Source organism: Schistocerca cancellata, chromosome 1 (assembly GCF_023864275.1).
Source record: "Schistocerca cancellata isolate TAMUIC-IGC-003103 chromosome 1, iqSchCanc2.1, whole genome shotgun sequence".
NCBI lineage: Eukaryota > Metazoa > Arthropoda > Insecta > Orthoptera > Acrididae > Schistocerca > Schistocerca cancellata.
In genome coordinates, this window is record NC_064626.1 from 780197165 (window position 1) to 780211094 (window position 13930).

Here is a 13930-nt window from a genome sequence, read left to right on the forward strand (position 1 = left end):
AAGTGTTGTTTAAATGCTTCTAGTTTATTTTACTGGACTAAAAAAAAGCCTGCAGCATTTTACTGTTTATCACACAAAAGCACATAATTTTGTGTGGTTCTTTTAAATAGTTTACATAGGTTAACTGTTAGAGTACTGAATTTTACATTCTGAAAAACTATAATCTCTCTCTCGCAAATAAATTCCAAATAAAACTAAATTCCAGTGTTTAAATTTGCGCTTAAAAATTCCACTCGGTAGGTACAAAAAGAAAGTCAAATTGACATTCAATGCTGGGAACTACATTTTTATCACCACTCGGAACACATTCGATTTTAACAGACACTTTAAGTATTTCATTGAAGAAACAGACAGATCCCCATCACAACTTTCCTGAAGTTCTTCCTCTGAATGATACTCTTGTTCGATAGCAGAACTGTGATCACTGGCTAATGGAAAGTCGTCGTCTTTTTCGTTTATTTCTTGATCTATATCACTGACACCTTCCTCCATAGACCGACTAACAATTTCATCAAACATGGGAAAGTTGGAAACGACACATTGTGCCAACACATTTTGAGCTATACGGTACCGTACTGGAGAAAACAGGTACGTAGTTCACGAGGAGACTCCAACACCTATCCGTAACACGTGTCAACAGCAAACACAGAAGGTGACAAAGCAACCGACAACCCCTCCTGCCGGAGGTTCGAGTCCTCCCTCGGGTATGGGTGTGTGTGTTGTTCTTTGTTTAAGTACTGTGTAAGTCTAGGGACCGATGACCTAAGCAGTTTGGTCCCTTATGAATTCACACACATTTTTTGACCAACCGACAACAAAACATCGTAGACAATTTAAAGAGAACGAGCTCGAAAATTTTCGCGCGGTCTGAGAGACCACACCTCGTCAGTTAAGGGTTAAGGCTCGCGTGGTCACTCGTTGATCCTGTATTCCATTGCTGCAGTGAAAGTCTTTTTTCAGGTAACAAAGAGAGTACAGTAGTGATTAGATTGAATGTTTCAAAAAGATTGACCTGGTTGGAAAACTCATATTTATTGACAAAAACATCCTAATAACCTGGGAGAAATTGAAAAATACTTACAGACTCTTAAAGTTTTACGTATACTATTACAAATGCTCCACGTGTCCACCAGCAACAGTCTGAACAACGTCTAGACGATAGCCAAATTCATCATACTGTACACAATGTATCTGCTTTTACAAAAGTTATGGCTGCTGTTATTCTTTTCTTCTCATTTTCTATGTCTCCAGATAAAGGGGAGATAACACACTTTCCTTTACATATCCCCCGCAGGAAAAAATCGCAGACGTCATGTCTGGTGATCTTGGAGGCCAAGAATGCAGGGCATGTCACAGGGTCCTGTGCGTCCTATCCAGCGTTGAAGCATAATGTCACCTATAAACTGCAAAATTGGCTTTCTCCACAACTTCAGGAGGGCTCCGATGACTTCATTTTCCAATAGGATGGAGCTCCACCAAACTGGCACAACAAAATACGATAGTTTCTCAATGAGACTCTGCCTCAATGCTGGACGGGACCACAGTTTCCCCGTACACTGCCATACATTTTTGGCCTCCAAGATCGCCGGACAAGACCCCATGGGATTTTTACTTGTGGGGATATGTGAAGGACAGTGTGTTCATTTCCCCTTTACCTCGTGACGTATAAGAAGTGAAGAACAGAATAACAGCCGTTGTAACTTCTCTGAAAGCGTATCCGTACATTGTGTAAAGTTTATGAAAAATTTAACTATCGTCCAGATGTGGTTCGTGTTGCTGCTGGTGTGAACACAGAGAGCATTTGTAACAGCGTAGCTTGAAATGTAAGATTTTATGAGTCTTTTGCAATTCATCTCATGTTCGTAGAATGCTTTTGTCAATAAAAATTGAATTTTGAAATCAGGTTATTCTTTCTTAAATACTTTGTATACACAGAAAGGCCCTCAGACCCTGTCGTGGCAAGTACATAGAATCGCAGCATGTGGGCTCCTTTCTTCCCGTCACCAGCAGTGGAGGGTGAGATTTTGATAATGACAGCCACTCGTGCCGTAGAAACGTCACAAGAACCATTAAACTAACATCGGCCGTAGATCCCTTGACGATAGCCAACAGACAATACTGAAAATCAATATTTCACAATTCTGTATTCGGTTTGTCAGGGTCCTGTCGTAATTTCTTTAAATTTTATCTCTGTCAACAAAAGCAAATGTGCATAAAAAATCAGTTTTGATAAGAAGCCAAATCTCCCCCATCAGTTTTCATGTGCATTTCCTTAGGTTATGAAGGTTTTTTTAAATTGCTTATTTAAAACAACCGGTTTTGCCACATACAGTAAACAATCTCCAGATTCATTGCACTGTAAAAGTTATAAAAGTGCATGGTAATTAAAATCGTCAATCTTTCGTAAAATGTACAAAGATTAAAATAAAAAGGAGTGATGGTCTAACCATCTGCTGGAGATAGCGACGCGCTGAGCACCTGCGTGTTGTCAAGACGATACCTGCTGCTAGTGGCTTTACAGCCTCGCGTTATATGGTGCTTGATAGCGCGAAAATTGCCTGCATTACGACAACTGCAGCCAATGGGATCTTATTTTACGTAAAAATATTTATGACGTGCAAATGAACTATAAAACTAACAGTGCAGTTACATGCATATCATTTTATAAGTGCTGCTGTTTAAATAAATAATGTAGGTCATTAATAAAATTGCTTAAATTTAAATACAAGTGCACCAGTATGAAAGGTTATGTGAACGTTGAACGCCAGCTGGTGGTCCTTGTTGATACTTGAAGGCGACGGCGTTTCCATGCAAATGGCTATATGTTGGCCGTTGCTTGTCAAAGTCCATGCTGTAGCACGCTGTTACTTAGTATACGTTGTGCGACGGTGAGTCAAATGAAAACCTTAAACATTTTTTAAAATATTATTTATTGTGCAGATGTGGTACAAAGCTGTATCACTTTTCAACATAATCTCCCCCACGCTCAATGCAAGTCCTCTAGCGCTTACAAAGTGCATAAATTCCTTTAGAAAAAAATTCTTCTGGTAGACCGCGCAACCACTCATGCACCACGAGGCGTACCTCTTCATTAGAACGGAACATCTTTCCACTCATAGCGTCTTTGAGTGGTCTAAACATATGGAAATCACTTGGGGCAAGGTCTGGTGCGTATTGTGGATGAGGAAGACACTCAAAATGTAGGTCTGTGATTGTTGCAACTGTTGTACGGGCAGTGTGGTGCCTTGCATTGTCATGCTGCAAAAGGACACCTGCTGACAGCAATCCACGTCGCTTTGATATGATTGCAGGCGGCAGATGATTTTTTAGGAGATCTGTGTATGATGCACTGGTGACAGTGGTCCCTCTAGGCATGTAATGCTCCAAAATGACGCCTTTTTCGTCCCAAAAGTGACTCAGCATAACCTTCCCTGCTGATGGTTCTGTTCGAAACTTCTTTGGTTTTGGTGATGAGGAATGGCGCCATTCCTTGCTCGCTCTCGCTTTCCGGTTGGTGGAAGTGAACCCAGGTTTCGTCCCCAGTAACGATTCTTTCTAGAAAGCCATCACCTTCTCGTTCAAAGCGCCGAAGAAGTTCTTCACAAGCATCAACACGTCTTTCTCTCATTTCAGGAGTCAGATGCCGTGGCACCCATCTTGCAGATATTTTGTGAAACTGGAGCACATCATGCACAATGTGGTGTGCTGACCCATGACTAATCTGTAAACATGCTGCATTGTCATTCAGTGTCACTCGGCGGTTTTCCTTCACTATGGCTTCAACTGCTGCAATGTTCTGTGGAGTCAAAACTAGTTGTGCCTGACCTGGACGAGAGCATCTTCCACTGAAGTCACACCATTTGCGAACTTCCTACTCCATTAGTAGACTTGCTGCTGTGACAAACATGCGTTACCATACTGAACCTTCATTCGTCGATAAATTTCATTAGGTTTCACACCTTCACTACGCAAAAACCGAATAACAGAACCCTGTTCTTCCCTGGTACAAGTCGCAAGTGGGGCGGCCATCTTCACACTGATACTGCGATTGTATGTGTGCATCTGCACTATGCTGCCACCTAATGGACATTCTGCACGCTGTTTGTAGCACGCTTACCAACTTACAGGATAACGGCGTGAAATTTCGATTTGTTATTACAAATTTAAGGTTTTCATTTGCTCACCCTCGTATATTGCCTGTTGGCATCCAGAGATGTCCAGTATGTAGACAACGTTGTTTCCATGGAGACATTGTCCAAAACCATGCTGTAGGAGATGTTGCCTAGGCGACGTTGTATAGTGCATATTGGCGTCCAAGATATATGTAGATTACACGGTTCCCATGAAGACGTTGTCCCAATAGCCGTTATGTATGTAGATTACGCGGTTCCCATGAAGACATTGTCCCAGTAGCTGTTACTTTGGTTGACTTACCGTTTTGCTCGAATTTGCAGCTTTGTGCGTAGAGAATAACGTGATTTATAAATACCGGGAGAATTATAAAACATTTGTAATCATTATAATGCGTGAGTAAGTCAGTGTAGTATGAGGGCAAAAAAATTTTTTAGACAATTAGTTAAAATTTGTAATATGAGCTAAGTGTGTATGTAAGTCGTAAAATAAACACAATAGGGTTTTTACAAGTGTTTTTCCCTGTAAAATAAAGTATCGATATTCCTAAAAAATTTAGGAAATAAGATACAGAAACTATAAAAAAGTGACCGAATCATTTGGTAAAAGCAAAATGCGTAAAATCTAATAGGTTCAGTGAAACATTCTATAAAGTTTGTTAGATAAGCTTATTTTATCAGAACACAAAGAACCAGCAATCCTTACGTGATTTTTTTTAAAATATCGATAAAGGTCGTTTCGTGAAACACCAACTGTTCATTTCAAAGACTTGAAGAATTATTTTTTTGGTGAATAAAAATTTCAAGCTCCTTAAGTGTGTTCAAGAGTGAAAGTTATATTTTTTTGATCCCAAGTGTTACTTACGAAATCTTTCCTCCCTATTTAAATCGACCATAGACAGTAAAATAACTGAGGTTTAACGAAAGTAATTTATATGAGTGCCAGTCAGCAGATATTTTCGAAAACTGTGTGGCTACTGTTACCATGTAATGAAACAATTTCGTCAAAGGTGTTATAGTGCAACATAATGCATTTTCAAACTAGGTTTTTTAATTGAGGAGAAAATAAAGGAAACCTTGAGACTTTTAACGCTGATCATGATTCACTGTTCCCCTGACATCACCAGACCTACTGGATGTTGTTATGTATCCAGTCCACGAAGGAAGCGACCCTTGTGAAGACGCTGGGCGGTGTGATGCCGCCACAGTACTGGCTGAAGTCCACGGTGCCCACCAGCAGCCCGTCCACGTACAGAGGACCGCCAGAGTCACCCTGGAAACAAATTCACTGCGTATAGTTGTTCCGATGGCAGTAACAATAAAAAGAAAATTTAGAACTATCTACTTTAGTACGCTATTTAAACTCCTTCACGACATTACTACTATTATTATCATTGTTGTCATTATTATTATTGTTATTAGCGAATTTGACCAGTTAATGAAAGGCGTTAAGGAAATAATCCAATAAACTTTTCTTTAGGTTTTAATCGTTGTTCCAATAGGCTTTCATTCTTTCCGAGAAGGCTTGCGCACGTTCTTCCGATAACTTTGGTCTGCTATGAAATCTTCACGGGTTATCAGCCGAGAGGCATCGTCTTCTAGTCGCAACATTTCAATGGATTGTGTATCCATCATCTTCGCCTGAACAACATGTTACGATGTAATAAGTGTCGTACTCATGGGATCTTGTGGGACTCTAACAGCCAAAAGGCTGCATTTTGACGACGACATATACTTATGTCAGATAGTTTTATATTCTGACAGAAAGTGGCCATAAGGCCGAAATTGCAACAGTAACAATAAATATTTTAAACAGTCAACGGCGACTACGATGTCTTTTAAGAAATATTATATGACTGTGAATCCCAACCATCAGAAGTTAATCAAATGTGTACTGTTTTTGTTTCCGTTGCTCTGATGCAACTTCGCCTTCGTCTACATTGTGTCAGAAGGGGTCTCTTTCCAAAATTTTGATTGGCTTTATGTTTGCATTTTTGAGGTTCTTTCGAATTTCGTTCGGCCAGGTCATTGAGTTCTTAAATAATGTTGAGTTCTTAAATAATGTTATACAGTCTTTAACCTTTTTGCCTTCCGCTTTCCTTGTAGTCTGTTGGGATGACCAAAGGATTTCATTCTCCTCTTCTTTATGTCAGTGAAAACTTTTCTGTTGTTTTGATTTTTCTGCTGATCTTTCTCTCTTCTTTCTTGATTTCTTCGAGTTCCTGTTTTCTGATGAGTGTCAGTGTTTCGCTTGCGTAGAGGACTGTTGGTTTTATGACTGTGTTGTAGTGGCGAATTTTTTTCCGTCTTGACACGGATTTTTTGTTGTAGGTTCTCAGGACTAACCCCAATGCTTTTTTGACTTTTTGGAGGCGATTTCGCCGTGATATTTTTTCAAGGGCTGTCCGTTAGATGAATTCTACCAGGTATTTAAAGTACGTGACCCTGTTGATTTTACAGCAGTTTGTTTCAGGCTCGCAATTTCTGTCTTTGAACATAAGAATTCAGTTCTCTCAAATGAGATTTATAACCGTACATTTTCTGCACATTCTTTACGTTTCTGTAGCTGTTTTGCAGCGGTTTCTTCGTCCTCAGTATCGCCAGATCGTTCTTATGTGTGAGGTATGGCATGCAGAAACTGTTTTTGGGAAAGCCTAGTAAGATTGGCTTCCAAAATCCACGTTTATTTTCATTCTCAACATCGATGTCTAGGACGATATTGAACAGAATGATAAAGAATCCAGGACAGCGATATTTCCTCTTCCAATATATCGGCTGTTAACTAAAATATCGGAGCAAGAAATACCGCTGTGCCGAAAGCACACACGAAAGTTGGTGGAAGATTCTATGCGTAGGGAAAATTTCAAGAAACATAAGCACTTCTCATTCAGACTTTACAAAGGGAAGTCTTGGTCATATTTTAGTATATTTGAACTCATAACTAGTTTCGGCAGTACAACCATTATCAGATCTTGTAAGAGAGCGACACGTGAGATGTAAAGTCGTAAACTAATCTGCTCATGGCTGCAAAGATAGAACCTTTTCTTTGTTCACAAAAATTTAGACGTGACCAAACCTGAAAATTCTACAGTTTATTTAGGCAGATAAGTCAACGGACTCCTCGAAAGGTGAAGGCGACCTCATTTTAATACGAACTTTGTAAAAGATTTGCGTTTAGGCATATGTCTTTGCCTATAAAATGGAATAAAGTCTAAGATTTACCAGCATGCACACTACTGCACACTCCTCGCCATTAAACATGCAATACTATGAAGAAGGCGTCCAATAACCGTTAAACTGGCATCAAATGTGCCACATCTTGAGTACGTAAATGATTTGCATTTCATTTCAACCGTTCAAAGTAACTCCATTTATATTCTGTATATAAGAGGTTATAATGTGGGTTTCTCAATCAGAAGCTACTTGTCAATGTTGGTTGTTTCTGCGCAGATTGCATTGTGCCTCGTGTAAGAAGGAGATGGGTCTGCCAGCAGCTGTCGGAACGCGGCTGCGGCAGGATCGTGCCCCGTCCAGGGTGACGTTTACTGTTCCGCCATACTGCCACTCGCTTTGGTCAGGATCCTGCGACCGATGCGTGAATGTGGATTCAATTGGTTTAGGAGGGCCATGCTCAGCGTCATGCAGGATCTCAACGGCCACACGTGACTAGCGCCAAGAGGAGAGAGTAAAGCTCACTCCACCTAGCAGTATCGCGCAACCACATCATTTACATTGAATCAGCAAATATGCTTATTTGAAGGAAGACAAATATCCACACGGAAAGTACGATTATTCAACAGCACCACGTTCTGTCTGCATGGCAATGATTCTTATGTCATCCCTCGACTCGCCAGCACAGAAGCGGACGGACGGTGGTGCATCCAACGACAACACTGGATGGGGGGTTGATACCAACTTGTCTGCTTAGAGGACTCTGCGTACAACATCCACAAGCCGCTTTTCTGAGGAGATGTAACGTTACCAGATCCCTGTCGTCATCTTCATACGGACCTAGCAACTGGTGCGATAACACGAGGCGACATCGGCAATACAACACGGTCACCACCAGTTCATGCTGCCGGTAGTTTGGACAACAACCACTACATTTAGAAGTTTTAAGGCCTGTGGATATGTCCTATCTTTGAGGTTTCCTTGACATTATCTTCCAACAAGAAACATCAACACCAAATGTTACCTAACTTAATAAAGAGGTTGTTCGGCTATTGCGCTGGTCAGGGTATTCTCCAGGTAAAACGTTTGGTAGTGGGATGCCGAGATACACACCACAACACACGAACTCCGACACAGAGTTGGAGTAGCACAGACCGTCATCCGATCTCAGTTACGATTAGATGTCCAGCCAGATTTGTGCTCCATTTGCTGTGTACTAAAATTCGCTTCCTGTATATCCCCAAACCAAATACAAATGTAATAATGCGTGAGGTACTCGTGCAATAACTAGAATTTCGTTATTTGTCATACTTATGTTTTGGTGTTGCAGACTTAATGGCTAACAGTGTACACGTGTTTTCATACGACACATTGGTTCACAACTCTTTTCCATGACGATTCCTGCATTAACTATAGGAACAACCAACCACAAAGGTTAGTGAACTTTGCGGCTCATGGCGTGGTAAATGGCACCAGCACTTTGTTGTACGATGACACTGGCTTAGCTAAATATGTTACTCTCGACAACAACACGCTAAAAATTAATTACTGTAGGATATAAAAGACAAACTACTGCAACACCTCAATAAAAATGTCTGTCTCGAAACTTTATCTGCAGAATTGATACGTTATGAGCGTAAAACCAAAAATGAACGAAGTAAAGAATCAATTTCAATATGCAGATCGATGCTTCATGACAGCTCACAGTTTAATAACAGTCGAAAAGCGACGACGATCACAGAACTGGATAGAATCGTTTTAACAGCACAAATGATGTGCACCAGCTGTTGAAATTATGCGTTGTTCAACTAAATAAATAATAGATAATATGTAGTAAATGCTCAAGTAGTACGCATGCAAATTTCATATGATAAGATCTTATGAGTGAAGGAGATTTAGAATTCTGAAGAGAAATTGAGTTCCTCTTCTCAGTAATATGGTTTCATAAAAAACAAAGAAATTTAAATATGAACTGGGATCTAAGTTAAGACAGTCTGCTGTCAAGGAACCAAATTATACAGGATTTCACAAACATTGGTTAACTTTAATGTTACGGAGACCAACCAATAGCTAGAATTAGGACACACTGTTACTGTTGAGGAGATACGGATCAGCGAGTGTTTATACACTAAGGATGAGGCATCATTTCATATTTATTTGCGTGAGAAAGAGAAGGAAAAAAACATAGAACTTGATGTAGCTACGTTGTCACAATGTACTCTTGTAAGAGTAACCACGTTTTTCAAAAATGTAAGTATAATGTAACTATAAGTTGGGGGTCAATGGTTCACTCATAACCAATTACTGACATTGATAGTTTCCTCATTCTGTTAAGAACATAAATGCAACTTAGAGTAGGGTGCAGTGGATGCCGATTGAACACGATTAGTGCACAGGGTGCTTAACTAATACACGAGGCACTGAGAAGGAGTCTCCTCTCAGAAGTGCCACATTTCCTGTTAGACAAACTTTAAGTATTCACCGTTTTGAAGAATTACAACAAATGCACCATGACACATAACACAGATGATACTGATACAAGTATATATGGGATTCAACGGAGGCTTTGCTACCCAACGAACCATAGAATCTGTGGGCTATCTGAATATAATTTCCGCAGTGCTTGTCGACTTCTGGTCCAAACATTCGCCAAATCAGAGTACAAAAACTCAATCGTCATAATATTGGGTAAATGCTCGACTTTTGTCTAGTTACATCGAACTCTGGAGACATAACGTACTACCATAATCCATGATACGAGAAAAAGGAACTGATTCGCGCAACGGTCATATATGTCCACGTTATATGGTGCATCAAAGTAGTGTCCTCCATTGTCTGATGCAGCTAGGCAAAGCGTCTCTCATCGAATAAAATAATATAATTCAACATTAACCTAAAAATTCAACGTTTTGTAAGTCTAGATGCGTACCACATTTCTGAATAGTGATAGGAGTGGTCAGTTGGGAAGATGTGACAGCATTGTATCGTATTAATATTAAATATGTAGTATGTTGGAACCTGTTCTCTCCATATCCTGTACGACGGTTCAATCCCGCGTCCGGCCATCCTGATTCAGGTTTTCCGTGATTTCCCTAAATCGCTCCAGGCAAATGCCGGGATGGTTCCTTTCAAAGGGCACGGCCGACTTCCTTCCCCGTCCTTCCTTAATTCGATGAGACCGATGACCTCACTGTGTGGTCTTCTTCCCCAAAACAACCAACCAACCAATCTCCATATCCTGTGTTACTGACCTGGTAAACAGCATTAATACATTTGCAAATGAGGATTCACCTGTACTTAAGTAAAATGAAAAAACTATACGTTCAGTCAGATCAGTAAGATTTCAAAGAGCTTATAAGATAGACGGCCGCGCGGAATTAGCCGAGCGGTCTAACGCGTTGCAGTCATGTACTGTGTGGCTAGTCCCGGCGGAGGTTCGAGCCCTCCCTCGGACCTGGGTGTGTGTGTGTTTGTCCTTAGGATAATTTAGGTTAAGTAATGTGTAAGCTTATGGACTGATGACCTTAGCAGGTAAGTCCCATAAGATTTCACGCACATAAAAGATAGACATCTCGCTTTCAATTTTCAGAAATGTAAGCTTGTGCACTCAAAAAGCTCTTAAAATTAGTATACTATGTGTAAAATATCAGTGTCATAATTTGTGGGCAACAACAGAATGGCTTGAATTAGAATGATCACTTATTTTGAGTTGTAGGTGAAGCAGGACCGGTTATCGGCAACATACTGGGAAAATGCCGCTGGTCTACAAAGGAAGCTGTTTACATATCACTAATGTGTCTCATCCTGAAAATTCCTCAGATCTCTAAAATACGTATGGGGTAGGTTTAACAGAAAGTATTAAACGTATACAAAGAAGGACGGCAACAATGGTCGTAGGTTTGTTAGACCTATAGGAGTCGTTACGAGAATGCCTAAAAACAATAAAACTTACTGCAAAATGTTATCAAGTCTGTAGCTCTCAAATCACTTACATGAATGTCAGGACATAGAGATAACTCCTTGCCATATTGATTTACTGAACTGTTTTTAGGAAACCAATATTATTCTATAACAAGAAAACTGTTTTAACGAAATTATTCCATATTCTTTTTACAACGTGTTCTTGTACGTTGACTCTTCAAATTGCTGAGTGAAGTGGGTGAAGTGACACTGATTGACGCATCCATATGCTATGATACACATTGTCTTCGCCATTCAAGAAGGCTGCGCAGCGAAACATTTTATTTAAAGCAGTCACCCTGTCAGAACTTGGTATTTCAGTGTGAGACATAAGTTTACGTCTCAGAAAATAACTTCATCTTTGTATCTCAGTTATCTTTGATTCACATTTTGGACCACTTATGTTAAACTCATCATCATCATCATCATCATTTCCATGGGCATTTGTCCCACTTCAACTCGTGGTCGGCCTTGTTACTATGGATTTGGTGGAAGGTGGCTGGATGCCCTTCCTGTCGCCACCCTGTATCCCTCGGGGCAGAATTGCTGTACCATAGCTGTCTGGGTGTAGTGTAATCCCTGAAATAGTCTGAACGTTTTCAAATGTCTGCAAGTCGTGTAACTGAGGCGGGACATGGGGACCTGCTCACTTTTCACCTAGGGATATGTGGAAACCGCCTAAAAACCACATCCAGGCTGGCCGGCACACCGGCCCTCGTCGTTAATTCGCCAGGCGGATTCGATCTTTGGCCGGCGCGCCTACCCGATTCCAGGAAGTAGCGCATTAGCGCCCTCGGTTAACGTGGTGGGTCGATCACTTTTGTTAAACTAATAGAACTAATATTCTTTCCAACTTCTAATTTGCGTATTGGTGATATAATTTGTTTTTTATGTTAAAAATAATGCGGTTGGAATTATTTTTATTAGCATAGTACGAGTCCTGTAATAATGAAGTTGGTTCTGTATAATTTGCCCCATAGGAAAAAGTCAAAAGACTTTGCGTCAGATGACCTCGTCGGTGAACGGAACTGAGCCACATCATCTTCACCACTGCGCCCAGTCCAGTGATGGCGAAGTTTTTTTGAGTAGCAAAGAACATCAGTGGTCCAGTGAGGGTATTCCCCATCTAGTTGGATGATGAAATTCTCGGAGTCAGCAGTCAGTTGCGGAAACAACCAAAATTGAAATACATGAAGTTAATGGGCGCCCGTCATGATCTTCTCATAGAAGGAAACCGCTCAAAGATCTTCGTCTGCAACTATGTACAGAAATCATTAACCCTCGACAAATTTCGTTCGTGCGCCACAATTTCATGAGGGCTTTCACTTTTCCACACTCTAACATTGTGGCGAATAAGCTTTTCAGATATGTGGCAGGTTACTTCGTCGCTGAGTCGATGCGAAATGTTCATCCTCATGTGCTTCCAGCATGGTGATGGCAAATTGAAAGCGCCAACCATAATCTTCTGTATTTAAATGTCACATGACATTACAGTCTGACTGTACAGTCTGGGATGTAAACGACGTAGTAGAATCTACAACGCTGTTTGCTGCAGTATTCCAAGGTCGTGGCTTGCTCAGATCGTTGATTTGTGTTGGACTGTATACGAAAATTTCTCTCACCGGCAGGCTTGTACCGAAAGTATGACAGATAAAGATTTTATCTCAAGGTCACTTCCGGTGTGCCACGCGGGATTAGCCGAGCGGTCTGGGGCGCTGCAGTCCTGGACTGTGCGGCTGGTCCCGGCGGAGGTTCGAGTCCTCCCTCGGGCATGGGTGTGTGTGTTTGTCCTTAGGATAATTTAGGTTAAGTACATCTACATCTACATCCATACTCCGCAAGCCACCTGACGGTGTGTGGCGGAGGGTACCTTCAGTACCTCTATCGGTTCTCCCTTCTATTCCAGTCTCGAATTGTTCGTGGAAAGAAGGATTGTCGGTATGCCTCTGTGTGGGCTCTAATCTCTCTGATTTTATCCTCATGGTCTCTTCGCGAGATATACGTAGGAGGGAGCAATATACTGCTTGACTCTTCGGTGAAGGTATGTTCTCGATACTTTGACAAAAGCCCGTACCGAGCTACTGAGCGTCTCTCCTGCAGAGTCTTCCACTGGAGTTTATCTATCATCTCCGTAACGCTTTCGCGATTACTAAATGATCCTGTAACGAAGCGCGCTGCTCTCCGTTGGATCTTCTCTATGTCTTGTATCAACCCTATCTGGTACGGATCCCACACTGCTGAGCAGTATTCAAGCAGTGGGCGAACAAGCGTACTGTAACCTACTTCCTTTGTTTTCGGATTGCATTTCCTTAGGATTCTTCCAATGAATCTCAGTCTGGCATCTGCTTTACCGACAATCAACATTATATGATCATTCCATTTTAAATCACTCCTAATGCGTACTCCCAGATAATTTATGGTATTAACTGCTTCCAGTTGCTGACCTGCTATTTTGTAGCTAAATGATAAAGGATCTATCTTTCTGTGTATTCGCAGCACATTACACTTGTCTACATTGAGATTCAGTTGCCATTCCCTGCACCATGCGTCAATTCGCTGCAGATCCTCCTGCATTTCAGTACAATTTTCCATTGTTACAACCTCTCGATACACCACAGCATCATCTGCAAAAAGCCTCAGTGAACTCAGTGAACTTCCGATGTCAGTGT

At 41.0% G+C, this 13930-nt stretch overlaps 1 protein-coding gene across 1 annotated transcript in view; it reads right to left on the reverse strand.

The window, feature by feature from the left end:
• Window positions 1-4874: 4874 nt before the first annotated feature.
• Window positions 4875-13930, reverse strand: part of LOC126162290 (trypsin-1-like) — a 33801-nt gene continuing 24745 nt past the window's right edge. The window contains exon 6 of the mRNA XM_049918712.1: window positions 4875-5403. Coding sequence (XP_049774669.1) covers window positions 5260-5403 — 144 coding nt within the window. The 3' untranslated portion in view covers window positions 4875-5259. The remainder of the gene's footprint in view (window positions 5404-13930) is intronic.